We start from the raw sequence: 18,889 nt of genomic DNA, 5'->3' as shown, positions 1-18,889 counted from the left end.
ACAGAAGCAGAAAAACATCATCTTTGTTTAGGTTGTGAAGTCTAGTGTTGCAGTGTCAGTCCCCTGCCCTGGGTCTGATGGAATCTCACTAAAGCAGGAAGGGACATTTAAAAGTCTGAGTCTCATCTCAGCTGCATCCTTTAACACTTAGATAAGTGCTTCCAGCAGTTTTGCAAAGAAGAGTTGAACCATTTTTCTGTTGTCCCTAACCTCATTGTAGCCTATTCAACGTGCAAATTATAAAAAAAGAATGACAAGCAGGATAGAACTATGATAACTTCCAGTTTCTCTTTGTATAACACTTTCCTGGTACATCTCACACCATGTAAATCTTCCCTAACCTCTGAAGAATGGTGTCCTTGAATCATTGTGTAATAGAGGTATTACTTTTCATATTTCACTCAGAATAATTACAGGCTATATTGTGATGTTGGAAACTCTGTTCTTTGTGATATCTATCAACAAATGTGTATGCATTTTTATCTAATGCTGACCAGTAGCTAGATAGCAAATATTGGAAATTATTTGGCAAAGGGAAAAATCTGTCCTGTAACAGAAATAAATGTAAATCAATGCTATTTCCTGCAAATTGGGAATGCAAGAACTCCTAGAGATGGTGATGTGCAGGGAGAATTCAGGTGAGAAGACATGTAAAAGGCATTAACTGTTTGTGGATAACCCAGCTCCTCAACATCTATTCTTCTGACCTTCTCAACTGAGCTGTAGTGTTTCTTGTAGCTTTGCTTTCAGACGGAAGAGGACAAGAGCTTGCAGAAATTATGATTTTATCCAAGTCAATATTTCTTTTAAAGAAAGACTACACTATAGATAGCACTGTTTCCGCATATTACAAAGGCATCATCACTCAGAGGCTGGCTGCGCTGTTTGGTATGAGCCTGCATGCACTCGGGGGGCAATGTCAAAGTGGGGGGACTATTCATAGAATCATAGAATGGTTAGGGTTGGAAGGGACCTTCAAAGGTCATCTAGTCCAACCCCCCTGCAAGGAGCAGGGACATCCCCAACTAGATCAGGTTGCTCAGAGCATCATCCAGCCTGGCCTTGAACATTTCCAGAGATGGGGCCTCCACCACCTTTCTGGGCAACCTGTTCCAGTGTTCTATAACTCGCATCGTAAAAAATTTTTTCCTAATTTCTAATCTAAATCTACCCCCCTCTATTTTAAAACCATTACCTCTCGTCCTATCGCAACAGGCCCTACTAAACAGCCTTAACCCATCTTTCTTGTAGGCCCCCTTGAGGTACTGGAAGACTGCTATCAGGTCTCCCCAGAGCCTGCTCTTCTCCAGGCTGAACAGCCCCAACTCTCTCAGCCTGTCCCCATAAGAGAGGTGCTCCAGCCCTTTTATCATCTTTGTGGCCCTCCTCTGGACCTTCTCCAACTGGTCCATGTCCTTCTTGTGTTGGGGGCTCCAGAACTGGACACAGTACTCCAGGTGGGGTCTCACCAGGGCAGAGTAAAGGGGGAGAATCACCTCCCTCGACCTGCTGGCCACGCTTCTCTTGATGCAGCCCAGGATGCGGTTGGCCTTCTGGGCCGCAAGGGCGCATTGCCTGCTCATGTTAAGCTTCTCATCCACCAGCACTCCCAAGTCCTTCTCCTCAGGGCTGCTCTCAATCCATTCCCCGCCCAGCCTGTATTTGTGCCTGGGATTGCCATGACCCAGGTGCAGGACCTTGCACTTGGCCTGGTTGGACTTCATGAGGTTGGCACGGGCCCACCTCTCCAGCCTGTCAAGGTCCCTCTGGATGGCATCCCTCCCTTCCAGCGTGTCGACAGCACCACACAACTTAGTGCACCCTCAGCAAGCTCGCCGATGACACCCTATCCCACTGTCCATGTCGCCGACAAAGATGTTGAACAGGGCCGGGCCCAGCACGGACCCCTGAGGGACGCCACTCATGACCGGTCTCCACATGGACATTGAGCCGTTGACCACCACTCTCTGAGTGCGGCCATCCAGCCAACTCCTTATCCACCGAGTGGTCCGTCCATCAAACCCATGTCTCTCTAGTTTAGAGAGAAGGATGTCGTGCGGGACAGTGTCAAAAGCTTTGCACAAGTCCAGGTAGATGATGTCAGTTGCTCGTCCCTTGTCCACCGATGCCGTCACCCCGTCATAGAAGGCCACCAAATTGGTCAGGCACGATCTGCCCTAGGTGAAGCCATGTTGGCTGTCACCAACCACCTCCTTGCTCTCCATGTGCCTTAGCATGGTTTCCAGGAGAATCTGCTCCATGACCTGCCAGGCACAGAGGTAAGGCTGACTGGCCTGTAGTTACCTGGGTCTTCCTTATTCCCCTTTTTAAAAATGGGGGTTATGTTCCCTCTCTTCCAGTCATCGGGGACCTCACCAGACCGCCACGACTTCTCAAATACGATAGCCAGTGGCTTGGCAACTTCATCCGCTAGTTCCCTCAGGACTTGAAGTTCACCTGTTTTGACATAAGAAACTCACAAGCACACTTTCTGCTTGGGCATACCAACTGCTATGAGAGTAATTGCACCTGATGTTTAAGAACTAGAACAGCTCTTCAAAAATAAATTGAAAAATCATGAAGAACCCTATGTTCAAGAGCTGTTAGTTGTATAGTGGCAGAAGGACATGGCTCTGGGAAAAGAAACTGAGATAGAACAGCTAAGCCTTGCACAGAGTAGCGGAAGTTACTGAAACATCATAGATTAGCTGAAGCTGGATGAGACTTTTGGAGGTCATCTAGTCTTTATCCACAATGTCACAGGATACCTGTTGATGCAGACACTGCAGTAGCCTCTATAATCTCCACATTTTCTCCACCCTAGTAAGAAATCTGCCTTTTAGAAAACTATGCTAGCTGGGCTGAATCCGTTTGTCTTGGCTGGTGCTCATATTCACAGAATCCGTAAAGTCACAGGTCATTCCAATCTGCTCTATTTATGGAGCCTGCACTGGGTGATGTCAAACATGAGGTACCACAGCTCATTTCTCTGCTGCCAGCAAAGACTTGCTTATGTTGGTTTGCCCAGGGCCTTTCATGGGGAGCTAAAGAGACTCTGGAAGATTTCAGATCTTCTCCTCATCTTCCCCGTAGGAAGAAGACTGTAGGACAGCAGGTCATGCGTGGAGACTCACTCTGGCTATGTGCTTCCCCTCTGAAATTACAGTGGCCGCCCTCCTCACCAAAGAGAGCATGGGTTGGTTGCAGCCAGCTGTGTGTGGATCCTTGTCCTCCTCATCCGACACTGCTCTTCTACAAAATTGATCATGTTTGTATCTGCTGTTTAGGGATGCCAGTGTGGGAAGTTTCATGGATACAAGTTAAGCTGCTGAAAGCGTTCCCTACAGTTTTGCTGAATAGGATAAGACAGCTTTATATTCTCCATTACGTAAACAAAGAAACATCTCATTTCATGATATCTCTCTGAATCGTCTGAAGGTACCAAAGGCAAATTTAGCATGTGAAGCATTATCTCCTAATTATTTCAGATGTTATGTACATGAGTAAACCAGCAACTTTGCAGTAGCTTTAGTGGGTAAAGTGCTTTACCTTTCATTTAAGAAAGAATAGTGCTGTTGTGAAAATTGTCCTTTAAAAGCAAGACCTGGTCACTATTTGAGTTATGGGAGCACTAAACAGAACAGCAGGGATATAACCCTGTCATCTTTGGTGTATGAAAGATGGTAAATTTCCTGGAACAAGGACTATCTAAATAGAAATGACACTTGAAAGTAGCAGTGTTAACACCTTAATGATGTTACTCTGGCAGTACAGGAATAAAGTTACAGCTTCAGAATTATTCAGCAAGCAGCTATAAAGCTAGGCCTCAATTCTGGTCTCCCAAACTGTTTTCCAAACTCCTGGATGCAGCCCTGCACCTCCAGACTACAGAGTGCAACTCCATCACATCCCCTTTATGTTCCTACTCGAGATCCTTTGTCTCATAAAACGCAGGCACTGAGTTTTCTGGATTAAAAAAAGGTCCTTTTGTTGACCTCCTGCACACTTATCACTGCAGATCTCTGAACATTTATGTCAGTTTTGTTTTACATTCCTGTACTACTTAAAAGATGACTTGTACTTTGGGGTGATTTTGGGGGCCGGCACACTTTTTTACACTTGTATTTCAGCTGTCTTCATCTGTAGCAAAGCCTCTAATTGCTCTGCATCCCCATCTAACTTTCTAATAAGATTAATTTTGTCTTGTGTCTTGGTAGTCCCTAATTAACATGATTTGTCTTCACACTTAAGGACTCCAGGGTATCACAGCAAGCTCAGATTCACCACTCAGTGAATTTTAGAAGTAGTTAATCTGTCCTTCCATGAGCAGAGCAAATGCAGTTAGGTAGCTTCAAAGGGCTGAATTAGTTGGAAGGCAGTGGTCAGAAAAACAGATGAGGAGGCAGTGCAGCTGTAAACCTCACCTTGAACTGCAGCTGCTTGGCTGAACATGGACAGATAGGATAGGGGAGAGAGACCCTTACGCTGCCCTTAGCCTGCTGCATTGGAGCACCCTGAGATGGGCACAAATGGCACTGGGTTAAGTTGTGGGAGGGCAGGGGCAGGAAAAGTGAGCATTTGATCTGGCTTCTCCCAGGAAAACACCAAGTGCCATTCTGAGCCCTCACAGTAGTGTGGAAGTTGAGACTAGAGGGTCATGCACACCTGTGTCTCCTGCACTGTGTCCTACAAGAAAGAGCTTTCCCTGATACAGACAATTAACAATAAACTTCAGTTCATCACTGCATAATTGTCAAGAGCCTTTGTGAAAGCTCTTGAGAATCCATAGCTTTTTTCCTCATTGTTTTTTTCACTGTTACACAGCCTTTAGGAACTGGAGGTGTCAGTAAGCCAAAAAACTTTCCTTAAAGATGGTTTCATGGCCACTCTGAAACAAGGATGGGCTCTCTCCAGACATTCTGCTCTTGATGCTTCCAGGTTTGTGGCTGAAAAGCCACATCCAAATTATTTCAATATCAATAGCATAAAATGGTATGGCTTAATGTTTGGTTTTTTTTTTTTTCTATACATACATCAAGAAAACAGAACATTGATTTCTGGAGGTGCTTGAGAACTGTGAACTAGTATCACAGTCTTAAAAATAAGAGATATTTTAGAAACAACCTTCCACTATCTCCTTGGTTCCTCTGTCCCATGGATCCCAAGCTCCAGCAGCAGATGGGTGCAGAGCAGCCAGGGACTAGGAGAGCCATGGTGAAGCACCCAAGCTGGTGTTTCTAGATAGCTGGTGGGAGGAGAGGCGAGCATGAGGTGGAATAAGCACCTGGTTTAATAGCAGACAGCACAAATACAGAAAGTTCTGCATGGCAGGAGACAGCAGAGAGAAGCCAGCAAGTAGAGCTGTTTTCATGAAACAGAGCTTTTAAGTTGTGATAAAATTACAGAGCAACAGGAGCATGTCCACTTAGGGTGGATAAGCTTATAGCACAGTGCCCTATGCTGTAAATGGTGATCATGCCTTTTGTTCTCCCTTATGTTTGTTCTTTAATTGGAAGCCAACTACATTATTTCTCTCAATGCTGGCATACTTAATAAGGACACTAATTAATTAAAATTCTCTCCTCATTCCATTAGCAAAGAAAAAAGTAAGCATCAAGCAGAAACAAGGCTGTAGTGTCTCAGTTCTTTTAATAGTGGTGCCCCTGGCTAGCAGCAGAACAGGGGACATGGTCATTTAGCCTCCCTGGTTCTTTGTTCCCCATCTGTAATGTGTAGGCAGCCTATGGTCTGCTTCATAGCAAACATCTACCTTAGAAACTGCAGACTGCTACTAGGGAGCCATACTAGCTTTAACCAAGCCAGTCTAGCTGTGGGCAAGAAGCAAGCCAGAATAGTCTATGCAGAGCTCAAACTGCTCGCTGTGCCCAAAGGATGACTTCTCTACATCCAACGGAGCATGTCTCTGTACCACCACAGTCAGCAGGACAGGTGTAGTGAATAGCTACAGCACGACTGGGACAGCCAGGGACTCAAGTGACCCAAACAGGAACTAGAACAGGTCAGGAAGGAAGATGACTGTTACTAGCATTACATCAGGAAGAAGCTAAGAGAAAACAACAGATTGCTGTTGTGTTCAGAGAGTTGACCTGAGCATCAGCTAAAATACTGTGATAAGCAGCAAAGAATTTATCCTTGTGGCATGTTATCTCAGAAGTATGGCAAAAGATGATACTCCTGGTGTAGATGAGCTTATCTTAAGCAATTAGTTTTCTGTGACTGTATGTGGTAGGTATTGCTTGATGTACCCTTCCCACTTCCTATGTCTAGCTTTCTGTGTAGCAATATTTTTTCTTCCCTTTACTTCTGGGAAATTACGTGTTCTCTCCAGTGGTTCATACTATTATAAAGCATGATGCAAAAATGTCAGTGGCAGTTCTGGGACTGCATCTTTTATACAAGAGGAGAAAAAAATAGTTTGTGAGTCAGGTAGGTACAACTTGCAAAAATAATTCAGCAACAGCAACTCCTGGAAGAAGTCTGAGGTCTGCTCACCATGGAGGATTATGCAGTTGGGCCCTGCATCATCATTCAGCAGATATTCTCCACTCTTAAGTACTTCAAGCACACCTTAATTTTAAACATCAAGTCAACAGAATTAAACCTTAGAACTGGATTGGAAAACTTCACCCAAGGATTGTGGAATGTCTGGCAGTGGAACAAGCTGTACTGCAATCTCACTATTTATGGGTGGCTGCTCTTCAGCGTTCAAAACATTGCAGTGTTGCAGAGTAAAAATAATGCTGATGGCTCCATGTATAATTAAAGCTTTAGTAAGTCACTTCACCTCCATGCAGCACCCCCCATGTAATTCAAGATTTCGCTGTGTATTTTTAGATTTGGAAGTCTGTGAAAGTTTGCTGCAGTCATGTTTTGAAGTTAGCATTAAACAAGTCTGCATTTTCAAAAGAGTTAACTTTTTCTAAGGCATTAAATATGAGGGGAAAAAAAAAAAATCTCATTTTTGATGCAAAGGCAGTGCTATCTTAATTGCACGTGGGCCGTCTTCTGTAGATGCTACATAAACACTGTCAAGTCTGTTCTGACCACATGACACAAACCAACTGATAACAAAGAGATGCAGAGCACTCACTGGCTCGGTGCAGGAGCTACAGCGATGTAGTGACACAGTTGTGATCAGCTTTGGGCATATAATGCTTTAGGACATGCTGGACATTTTTCATGTATGTAGGGAAACCAGAAAGATAATCCTCTACGCAGCTTGCCTTCTGCAGACTTGGGAGTTGGATCAAATCCTGCGGAGACAAGAATTGCAAGTGCCAGCTCCCACTTGTCAAGCAACTGTGTATTTTTGTCCGTAGTGATACTAAAAGGACTGGACAGAGACAGAATTCACTTTGAACATCCTTCCAGTGTGGAAGGGGGAAAATAAAAACAACATACTGGCAGAAGCTACACAAAGCTTTGTTAATAGCAGGCCACAGAGGAAAATTCATGAGCTACTCTCCATGGCAACATCTAGCTTCTGTCACATTTGCTGCCTCCACTCTCTTTTCCTTTTCTTTCTCTTCTCCCTCTCCGACCCTTCAGCTACCGTGGTTCTCGCCCAGGTCCTGCCCAGAACTGCTCTGCACAAGACTGCTGCTGGGTGTCTGCACATCAGACGTCTGTTCCCACCTTGCAACAGTGCTTGTTACACCTTGCCTGTGCACATGGGATTCAGATTTACAATTCCAAGAGGTGCAGCCTGCGACCAAGCCAGCCTTTTGTTTTCCCAGATGTCCGCTGCTCCTGCTTTTCTTCCCCCTCAAATTGTTAAAGCTACCTATCTGTCCTAGCCCTCTTGCACTGTTTTTGGCAGGGGTAGGCTTTGGTCTGTATGGATATTGGAAAGGGGAAGAAAGCTGCTGTTTAATCAAACTTTAGCTTAAAACTCAAGCTTTTGAGATGTTGGCCTAAACTACCATTATTTCTAGAAGAAAACCAGGTAATTGCACCGAGGCCTGGCTTATTTCCACATCTGAAGTGAACTACATGGGGAAGGATGTTGGAGATACCACTAACACTCAGGTTGCATATTCTCTTCAACGAGACACCCAAACCTTGCTGATGCTGCAGCCTTGTGTCGCAGTCTTGCCATCTCTACATTCTTTATATTTTGAGAGAAAGAAGTCCAGCACCCACTAACAGGTGAAGAACCACTATGTACATGACAGCTTCTGTATTCTGGACTAAGCACTGGCCCCAGCCCGTAGCAGCAGCCTGAGTTCTCCAGCGCTCCCAAGCTGCTTGGTGCAAGAAGGCCACAGACATGTCAGCTGGATGCTCTGCTTCAGTAGGTCAGCTGTAGTTGTGTGCACCTATTTTCAAAGGGGACTGAATGGCCAGTGGCTTTGCTTCTTCCATTGCTTGCTTGCTTCCCATCTCTGAGGAGACTAGGTGGGAAAACACCTGCTGACAAAGGGTGCATCTGGCCACAGAGCTGGGCCCACATACTTGAGAATGGTTATCTTCCTCAGGAGGAAGCCCTCCAGCCTGCCACACCTCCACTTTTGCTGCAAACCAGAGAGATCCACTGCATGCCCCCTGCCCACAATTGCACCTCTCTGAGTAAGCCTTGGGAAGAGGAGGCATGGTGGAGACCCTGACAAGAGCACTGCACTCACAAACTGCAAAAGCTATAGTAGTTCACACACAGAGGTACATCAAATGCTGTTCTGGACTAGCCTTTTCTGTTCAGAGAGCTGTGATCAGCTGGGAAAAAAACCACTCTTATCTCAAGAGATGATAACACCTGCACTGGCAGGTTCTCTCTGATGCAGCCTAAGCCCTAGTGAGTTCCAGCCAGGTGGAAACAGGCAACACTAGTGAGGACTCACACTGGCCAGAACACTTCCAGGGGGTTTTACTTTGCATCTGTTTTCACAAGCAAAGACACAAACAATTCCATGCTTTAGGAAGCTTCAGCAGATAACCAGCCTCAGTGTTAAAGTCCAGCTCTACCCACCTAAGCAGAGGGGAAGAGTTTTCAGCATCAGCAGACACTGCTATAGCCCTTTCTTGGACAAGTTTTAGTCATTCTCTTTCTCTCGTCATAACTCAAAGGACTACAGCTCAGCACATGGATTGATGGCAAGGATGAGAGGTCTCCACAACTGAAGAACTCCTTACAGCTCAGACTAGAGCACAGAAACAAGTTCACAACACTTAAAAGCCAAGGATGTCTTGGCCAATAGATACCACATTTGCTCTAACACCAAGAGAACAAGTGTAATTCTTGTTATCCTTCTCTCACAGTTTTTCTGACTCACACAAGCAAGAACTCAAGCATGTCTCATGAATTTTCAGCACATCCACAACATCTACCTCATATACCTGCCAACACTGTTTAGTGACAGCTAATAATCATTTTACTTAAAAGAATTCAGAGACACATCAGACATGTCCCCACACAGAGCACTCCCCTGACACAATACAGCTACATCTCATACCCACAAAATACACACTCATTAACTACATCTCCCACTATCAATCCAACAGCCTTCCTTGCTCCCACAGACACCTCAAGTTTCATTTCCCTCTCCTTCCCATCCTTCCCTGTGCTTACCTGCAGCTGTGCTCCAGCTCCTGAGTTGTGACATGGTCCCATTTTTCCCTCCAGGAGCAGGAAAAGAGGCACCATTCTACTGCCTTATTCACTCTCAGTGCTATGGTGGACCACCTTAAACTACCTCCAGACTCACAAGAAGAGGAAGGGGCATCTCCCAGCCCCTCCCTGGCTCCAGGCTTTTGTAGGGTAGGGACCACAACCAGCAGCAGCTGCTCCACATGCTGCCTGTTACTCCAGTAATTTGGGCTTCTGTTCCCCCACCTGGAACAGGGCAGCTCGTCAGATGTGATTTCCTTGCAGCAGAGGTAGATCCTTTCTGTTGTGGAGTTTCAGATATCTGGTAGTCAGTGGGAAGCCCACTAACAAGTTGTCTGTGTGCTCGAATTACTTACATTGTGGCTATCTGTGTCTCGTCTCCCTCTGGTTTGCAACCTGGCTCCAACCAGGCTCCCACTTCTGATGTTTCTGGGAAGGTGCCATCAGATGTTTGCTCACAGCCAGGTCCTCCACATGAAACATGCCAAGCTTTGTGTCTGGCTGAAGCTCCTGCAGGAGTGCCCACGATAGGTTTTCTTGCAAAAACAGAAAGAAAAACTTCTCCCATGCAGCTTAAGGTATTCCATAACACAGCCACTGTTGCACTCAGCCCAGCAGAGACTGTGCGCAGGACAGGCCGTGGGCTTGACCTCGTGTCTTCCTCCACCCCAGAAGAGTGACCCAAACAGTAATAAGCCAGCAGAGCTCTCTTCAAGCTATCAGTTTTTCCTCTAAGAGAAAAAACAGCAAAACTATTCCTCTCTCGTACTGTTTTGGTGTGCTCTGTGAGGCCACGAACCAGCAGGTGATGCTCTTGGGAAGGCCATGGCTGCCAGGGTACCAGCATAAACTGGAGAGGGGACTTTATTGTGTGTGACAATGGTCCGGAGAGGAGAGAATGGGCAAAACCCCCCTCATTTGTCTCTTCCATTACAGTGTTGTCTACAGATAACACACCGCCTTCATGTTCAATGGGTTAAACTGTTGAACACAAAAAGCTTTCCATATTTACTGGTGTAATCTAAAAATACCCTGGTTCTGTCGACAGCAGAAGCAAACACAGGCTCCCAGGGCTCTCATCCCTTCCCCAGTACCGTGTGGGTGCCCACACTGCCCCAAGTGAGACAAGATGAGCTGAAAGAGAAAGCTCGGCTTCTCATCCCTTCCCAGCCTCGTTGTGTGTGGCACCTTCGCCCTCTGCCCCGCAGCTGCCGCAGAATGGCAAACCTTGGCGCCCACCCGTCCCTCTGTCCAGCCCCCGGTATAAGCTAGCTCCGGGTGCTGGTGGGCTGCACGGCTTGGCCGGCTGTCTGCAGTGGGGCCTCCTGCCCCATGAGGCTGAACTAACAGACTTGTTAGGTAGTGTAGGACGTTTTCTCTCCAGCGCCTCTCCTCTGTCACTAAAGAGGCTGTGTTAATTCACAGTTTAGAATTTACTGTGTTCAGGGTATTTTTTGTTGGGAAGATATCAGAAAAGCTTCATATAATTTATGTCTGTTATGCTGGCATAGCTGTAGGGGATTTTAGTTTACATCTGCTTGCGAAGGTAGCAGTTTGTTTTTGCTGGTTGCGCTCACAGCCCAAGACCTTGTTAGACAGCTGATTTATTTGACCAACATCATCCCAGCTGGGGTTTGCCTACCGAGTTTATGATCGCTAGGCTGTAGGTCTACCAGCACTCGAATGCTTGGTCAGGAAGGGAAACGGTTCGGTGCCCCAGCTCCGACGCAGCCAGGTGGTATCAGCAGATACAGTGCACTTGCCTTCCTCCTCCTCCTCTCCACCTCTCTGCTTCCAGATGCAAACGCTTCCATATTCGGCAATGTGTAACCACAACGGCTTCTTAAGGGGAAATCATCTACCTTGACAAATGCATTTAAGACTCTTTTGTTTCACATTTTAAAGCACATGAGGACTAGAGAAGACTACTTTCACCTTATGTCTGCCGGCATCTCTCAGGTCTTGCATTTAAAAATGCCAACAACCCCTCAAAGATTAGCTAATCATCATTAATAAAGAAAATGCACTGGCACTGGAAAATAAATTGGCTCCCGTGAGTAGGCAAGCAGCTTGAAAAGGGAGTCAGAAGGCAAGGTTCATGAGATTTTAATCCTAGTTTCTGGATCAATTCCCTGTCCAGAGAGGCACACTTAACTGCTTTGTCTGCTTTATTCCCTTCTCAATGGGACTAGACATGAGCTTAGTCACTGTGCTGTTTGGGGGATTAATTAGCTAATTCAGCACCTCACTTCAATGATGTAAAAATCTTAAAAGCTTCACTGGAAGGATTTGAAGCTGTAGTTTAAGAATTATTGCTCATTTATGACCTTTTTTTTTGTAACACATCTTGGAAGAGTTAAAGGTAAGGCAAGAGGGGAAGATTTTAATTTTCATTTTAAAAGGAGACATGCATTTCCATTTGGCAAGATTTCGCATCCTGATGGGAAAATGTAAACACCCATTTTCTGATCTTGCCTCAATCCATATTTAATCTCGGAGAGTGCTGTGGTGTAACTTTGCAGACAACAGTTTCAGGAAGCACGGGGGAATATTCCAGGCTTCCTTCTGCTTTGGAGACACTATAAAGGAAGAAAAAGATAGGTGAAGCGGGGCAGAGATCTCATGTAATCCCACACGGAGGACACAGAAGACATAGAAGACAAAGCCACAGAGCAGAAGACAGCCTTTCTTTTAACAAGCCACGGCGAGGCTTACACAACATCCTTTGGTATTAAAATTATTTCCCCTTTTCCCCTTTTCCCCTGTGCTGACCCTTTTGTTTTGGTGGAAAAGAGGGTGAAACCCTGCCCATGAAAGCCAAACAGTTAGAGGACAAAGCCTGGGGGGGGGATGTCTCACGTGGGAGAAGGTGCTACCCCCTCTCTTTGCCGGTGATGTGATTCTCTGCTGTAGGGCTGCCTCCCCAGCAGCGCTCACCCACTCCCCTCCGCCGCGGTGCCGCTTTGCGGCTGCTCTGCACCCAGCTTCAGCATGCGGCAAAGGGAGTGGGTGGGAGTACGAAATCAGATTGAGCCAGCGGCGGCAAGATGAGTGGGGTTTTAGGAGCTGGTGGAGTGTTAGGAAGATGCTGGAGTTGAAGCCTGCAGAGGATGGTGAGATTAAAAATAGGCTGTAGCCAGCCTTCCCTGGCATTTCCTCATCTTAACTGCCTGTTATCCTTGTGACCCACTGAAGAGGAGGCAGCAATGGAAGAGATTATCTCTTTCACCACCCTGGCAGTACAGGACAAAACAGTATTTTGCTCCTAACCAGATGCTTCTGCTCCCTCTGTCTGGTGAGGTCTTCTGGAAGGGTGTAAACTGAGCGTTTCCTTCCTGTCTTCAGTCAAACCAAGGGACTTCCTCCTGAGTTCAACAAGGCACTTGTGTGCATTGAAGATGAGCTCCTTCATTCACATCTTACAGGGCATTTGCAGGCTTCCATCCTTTGATAGGAAAAAGGGCAATTATTGCAGAAACCACTGGACATCATGCTGCAAGATTCTTAATTCAAGACATTCATTAAAGAAAGCATTTCACAGAACCACGTTATCCAGTACTATCCAAATTACAACTTTGTACCTACCTTAGCAATGCTGTATTTGTGTTTAAAAAAACCCCAAAGACAATTCATAATGATGAGGGGTGTTGAAATGTATTCTTAGATCAGGTGACTGAACCTCCTGGCCAACAGCTCGTACATTATAGGGGTTAGAAACAGTCTCTCCTGCTCTTTGCCCATACCGTGTATTTCTGCAGGTTGGTTGTGGGACAGACTAGGCTTCCCTGAGCTGTGGGTTTCAGCTGGCCACAGGCCCAGCACATCAGCTGCTAATAAATGATCAGGCTTGTCCAAGGGGGTAAATTCAGGAAGAGTCTTTGTAAAGGCTGCTGTGGTGTCGGTTTTTTCCCCCAGCTTTAACTTTCATACATCAAGAAGATGCTTCATCTGAATTGTTTTAGGAAGTCTGAAAGGTGTTTGCAAGTTTTGTAAGATTGTCTCAAGCAGAGCCAAGGGCTGTGACACCAGCTCTCCTGGCTCCAGCCCTGGCTTAGCTGCTTCTGCCTTGTTAAAACATGTTCTCAGGTAACAGCTTGTGACTGTGGAAAGCATTGTGTGAAGATGCAGTGCCACGTTAGCACCCCTTTTTTTTTGTGTGTGCTCCTTCTAGAGCAGTATTTGTGAATAACAACAGACTGCCAGACCCATACAGATTTCTAGAACCAGTCCTAGAGCCAGCTCTAACTCTGGGTGCAATTCTCTCTTTTAGGGCTTCTATGTAGTAAATGTTCTCCACAAGAGAGATCCACCAGGCAGAAGAAAGGTAGACTGGTATTTCCACGGACACACAGCACTCCCTTGCAAACTGTCTGCAGTGCATAAGTGGCTACTGTTGGGTGGGTGGAGGAAGGAGCCAAAACCCAAAGAGTGTCCTGGTTTTCCAATGTATGTATCAATGTAATACAATGGGAGACGGTAGCTTGTTTGAGTGGCTGTGCCTCCGTTTGTCCTCCTGTAAAGCGTTTCCAGCTTTTCAGCACTGCAGTGGGAGCACAAGAAGTGGGATGCTATGAGAAGTGGGTCTAAGGGAGGGAATTTGGCACAAAGCTGTGGCTTTCACTGGTCTTTTTTGTTGCTGCTCTCTCCCTAGGAACATTTGTGTCTGCTTTCACCGTGCTGTGCGGAGCCCGGACCGACCTCCCCGACAGGCACAAGTGTTGTGTGTTCTGGCTGAACATTGCTGCTGCTCTGATTCAGATCCTGACGGCAATCGTGATGGTTGGCTGGATTATGAGTATATTTTGGGGGATGGACATGGTCATTCTTGCAAGTAAGTACAGCGCACTCACCGCCCTGACTTCTCCCCTCCATGGCCGTGTTGCTGGGTCCCAGCTAATGCCCCTGCAAGCCATCGGGCTCCACTGTAGGGAAGAAGAGCCGCAGGATGGGCTCTGCAGGTCCATGAGAAACACAGTAGGCAAAGGAATTGCTGGGAGGCAGTTGGGATGGGCCCTGTGGCACATCTGGAAGAGCCTTCCATCCCACCACCTGGGTGAGGATCTTTCTTTCCCCTGCAGAAAGGGGTGAGACCCCTAGCACTGTGAACTCTGCTGTCGGGAGCTCCTTCTGCCCTGGTTGCATCCGCCTGTGTGTTTGAACAAGAAGGCCCCTTTCTCCCTCATGATTCTGGCTGCATCTCTACAGTTAGCAAGACCTTCCCGTGAGGCCAGTTCTGCTCCCAGGGAGCACACAGGCCCAGCTGTCCCCAGAAGAGCCCTGAGGACTCTCCTGGACCCTCCCCAGAATATGTTTACCAAAAGGTTTTTTTTTTCATGTTTCACACCAAGTTCTTGGGCTGAGCAGGACCGTTTAGCTGCTTCTAGGATTTCCCCTACACTCTTTAAGGAGCCTCCAAAACATCAGTCTAGAGGAAGCAGAGAGGAATCCTTTTTTAAACAGACGTAATTTAGGTTACTCAGTTAGTATTTATTACCAATCTAGAATACAGGCTCTGTAACTTTACCTGCTAAAGACTTTTGCTGGTGTAAAAGTTGTATCTCATCTGTGTCATATCACCCGTATTATGTCACAGAGAATTAAGGTGACAGCCTCACCTTGCCTCTAAAGCCAGATGCAGCCCACAACTCGGGGTGCTGATTGCACCTGCAAGACCCCACTCCCCTTTCCAAAGGCTGGCAGAGGCTGTTGAGCATTGCCCCAAAGCAAGTGCTTCTCCCGGAGAACATCTTACCAGCAGCTTTTCCTTTTTGGTTTGAAGGGACTCCACTTTGTCATCTCTGCTGATGACATCTATGGCTGCATGACAGAGGAGGAGAGAGAATCTCAGGAAATTGCCAGGCACCTGCCTAAAGATGAAATGGATAAAATGGAAAACAACAGCAGGAAACCAGTGAACATCTTCAGCTGCCAAACCCGGGGGTTAAACCCTCTCACCAAAACAGCTGCTAATTTCTGAGCCAGCTTCAATTTACAGGCTGAGTTAAGGGCAATCCCCACACAGAGTGAACGATGGATATTAAAAACCTGAACATAAGCGAGGAAAAAGACTTTCCTCAGGACAAAGGCAGCACTGTCCTTTGCTTTTCCCTGCAAGCCCCCTGCCAAGCTTCCTCTCAGATGTACCCACAGAGCAGGGGTAGCCCATGTCATTTCTGAGGATAAATTGTGGATCAATGTGCATCTGTGACATGTCTTTAAGAATCTGCCCAATTTGTATGTAATCCCATAATTACGTGTTCATAATCATACGCTCTTCTACTGTTCCTCTGCTGGACAGCCTCCGTGTCGGTTCGCTGTCTGGCAGGACCCAGTTCTGCAGCTGTGGGGAGAGGCAGGAAGGCATCTGTCCACATAAAGAGCTAGAGATGAAACCATGACTTGCTATTATAGTCCTCCAGGTAGAGAGGCTGGGGCTTAGGAAGGCCTTACTGACTTTCCAGTTTGGTTGCTAGGGAATACCATACAGCTTGGAAGTATTACCCCAAAGCTGTTCCCCACACCTGGCTGGACTGCACCAGTTTGGGAGGCAGAGGGTGGGTGAGCAGTGTGTGGTGGGGATGCTCAGCCAAGAAGTTCCCGACCATAGCAACAGTATTTCATCCCAGCCTCTCTGGTAGCAGTGCAGAAGGGCATGAGGAGTCAATGTGTCTTATGTTAACCATCTGACAAGTTGCAGCCCTTTGGCAGTTTCATTAGATAGCTGGGTTTTAAGATTACTTACCATGCAGACAAAATAATGGCTAAATAAAGCAGCTCTTGGTTGATGGAGAACAAAACAAAAACCTAATTTTTCAATCAACACGAAGAACAGAAGTGATCAATTGCTCCCAGCTGGATCAAACAGCCCCGTCAGACCCAAAATAGTTTGTTTTTTCATAATTTGCTTTCATGTTTAAAAAAAAAAAGTAATAACTTTAAAAGGAAACAATGTTTCAAGTGCAAGAAATAAGACATTTCGTTTAAGAACACTGCCAGGGAACAATTTGCTTTGGTTGGGTTTTGTTTGTGTGCAAACAAACTATTTGATACATGGGGCAGAAATTGCACACCGTTGCAACCTGAATCTGCATGCAAGTGGCAAATAGTTAAAAAAATGTGAAACGACTGCCCACCTCCAGTCTTCCTTACCTTGAAATGTGTCCCTGTGAGGGTGCCATATGATTCTGATGGGCTAGACGCAAGGCACAACGAGTGGTGCGTAAGCTGATGCGGGGGAGAAGTGAGGAGAAGGGTGGGAAGCAGCCAGGGCTTGGGGTCTCCACTCCAGCTTTCCCTGAGGGATGGGATGAGTGCCTCACTCCCTGGGTCAGGGGCCTACCTGTCTATTAGCCAGTAGAAAGCTGGGTGGGAGTTAGGGAGGCTCGTGGTGGTTTTTTCATCTTCTAGTGCTGGTTCTCTGCTGTTAAAAGGGGGAGCCTGCTCCAAGGGGAAAGCTTTGGGGATAATGTCATACTGCCTTTAATGAGAGGAAAAGAAGAAGAATTATAGCCCAATCAGGTTTACTTCAATTCCTGGAACAAGTAATCAAACAAGTGACTTTCATGCATTTAGAAAATAAAAAGAAACAAAATCAGCCTGGGTTTGTCCAGAGCAAGCTATGTCAGACTGGCTTGATTCTCTTCTGTGGCAAAGGAATTCATTTTGCGAGTGGCGGCAGCAGTCAGCCATCCCTCCTGACTTTCAGCTGCTGACACCATCTCACACAGCATTCCCACCAACAATCCAGGGAGATGTGATCTGCGTGAACATACACTTGAGAACTGTTCTCCGAATGCATTTTCCTGAACTGGGAAGGCATAAGGAGAGGCGTGTTGAAAGGTCCGTCCTGAATCCAGCTCTGTTCAGTATTTTCATTCATGGCTTGATGACAGACCGGAGAAGGGGCTTACCAGCCCGACACCTCTGGTGGTGGCAAGGATGGCCAGCACAGTCAGGGCAGTGTCCGGATTCAAGCAAATTGAAGAAATGGTCTGAAAATAATAAATGCTACTCAGTAGAGACAAGTCCAAGGTACCGAGGAAGGATTAATCAACTGCATAAATACACACTAGGGAACAACTTGTTTTTCAGAGAAGGATGTGGTGGCTGCAGTGAGTCACAAGCTGCACAGGAGTACATTGCTGTGGAGGGAACAAACACCACTCTGGCAGGTAGGAGCAGAGCCTGTGGGACATTAAGTGGTGCCCTCACCTTTCTTGGCACAGGTAAAGCTGTGGCCAGGCTTGTGGCCAGCTCTGGAGGCTGCACTTCATGTGGACAACATGGAGAGAGTCCAGAGGACCATGAGACAGCAGGCAATGAAGAGGTTTGTCAGGCTAGTAAATGTGAGAGGGCAGCAATTTAGCCTAAGACAGACTTAAATATCAGCAGGAAAGATCTGTGTGGAAATGAGGAGACGTTTTCCCTCCAGTAAGGTCAAAATGCTGAAGACATCTGCCCTCCTTGTCACTGGAAGACCCCAAGAGCGGGTAGACCCACATCTGCTAGGAGCAAGCTGGGATGCAGGAAGAGACGAGCTGACCTCAGGGGGTCCCATCCAGCCCTCATCTCCTGTAAGGTGCCTTTTAGCGGGATGAATCCCAGAAGGAAGATTAATTGAATTCAGTTTTGCAGTCACACTTAATTTCTTTTGGCAGCACAATGGCATAGGGCATTTTCTCTGCTTATTTAAATGAATTGCCAGCTGGCTCCGTTAAACGCCACTGATATCTTCTTTAAGCAGCCATATGGCTTTGGGAACTGTCCTTCACTTTACCTGCTGTCTGAAGGCAAAGGTAGATTAAAAGGAAGTACTTAATTATTTTGCAAAAAAAAAAAAAAAAAAAAATCTAGGCTCTCCTCTTGCCGCTGCAAATACGCAGCCACCTTTGGTGGTGGCTGGGCAGTGCTGCCGCACCGTGCTCTTCTCCAAATCCTTGTCACAGCTGTGGGGATGAAGCACGGAGCTGAGGCAAAACAGAGCTAATTAGCTGGCCAAGACCGACTGGAAAATGGGCCTCCTAAGGCTTTCCGGGCAAGTTTCCCCTCTGCTGAAGGCACACCTTGTCCCCAGCCCACGCAGCACACGTCTGTGTTAGCTGTGTGCAGAACGAACGCCGAGGAGCGGCCTTTCCAGGAACTCCCTAGCCGCTCAGAGCTTGTTATAAAAGGTTTTGTGCCATTTTTTGACAGAAGTACCTCAGAAATCAATACAGTAATGTCACACACAGGTGGCGTAGGGGACAGAAGTCAGGGACTGTTTGT

At 46.6% G+C, this 18,889-nt stretch overlaps 1 protein-coding gene across 2 annotated transcripts in view; it reads left to right on the top strand.

Annotated features, from left to right (window-relative positions):
- Positions 1 to 18,889, top strand: part of STUM (stum, mechanosensory transduction mediator homolog) — a 49,801-nt gene that overhangs the window by 20,978 nt on the left and 9,934 nt on the right. For both annotated transcript variants that reach the window (XM_086745693.1, XM_086745694.1), the window contains exon 2: positions 14,277 to 14,456. In XM_086745693.1, the coding sequence (XP_086601819.1) occupies positions 14,277 to 14,456 (180 nt within the window). The remainder of the gene's footprint in view (positions 1 to 14,276; positions 14,457 to 18,889) is intronic.

This window comes from Chlamydotis macqueenii, chromosome 3 (assembly GCF_036417535.1).
Source record: "Chlamydotis macqueenii isolate bChlMac1 chromosome 3, bChlMac1.mat, whole genome shotgun sequence".
Taxonomy (NCBI): Eukaryota; Metazoa; Chordata; class Aves; order Otidiformes; family Otididae; genus Chlamydotis; species Chlamydotis macqueenii.
This window is presented reverse-complemented; position numbering and strand designations above follow the sequence as displayed.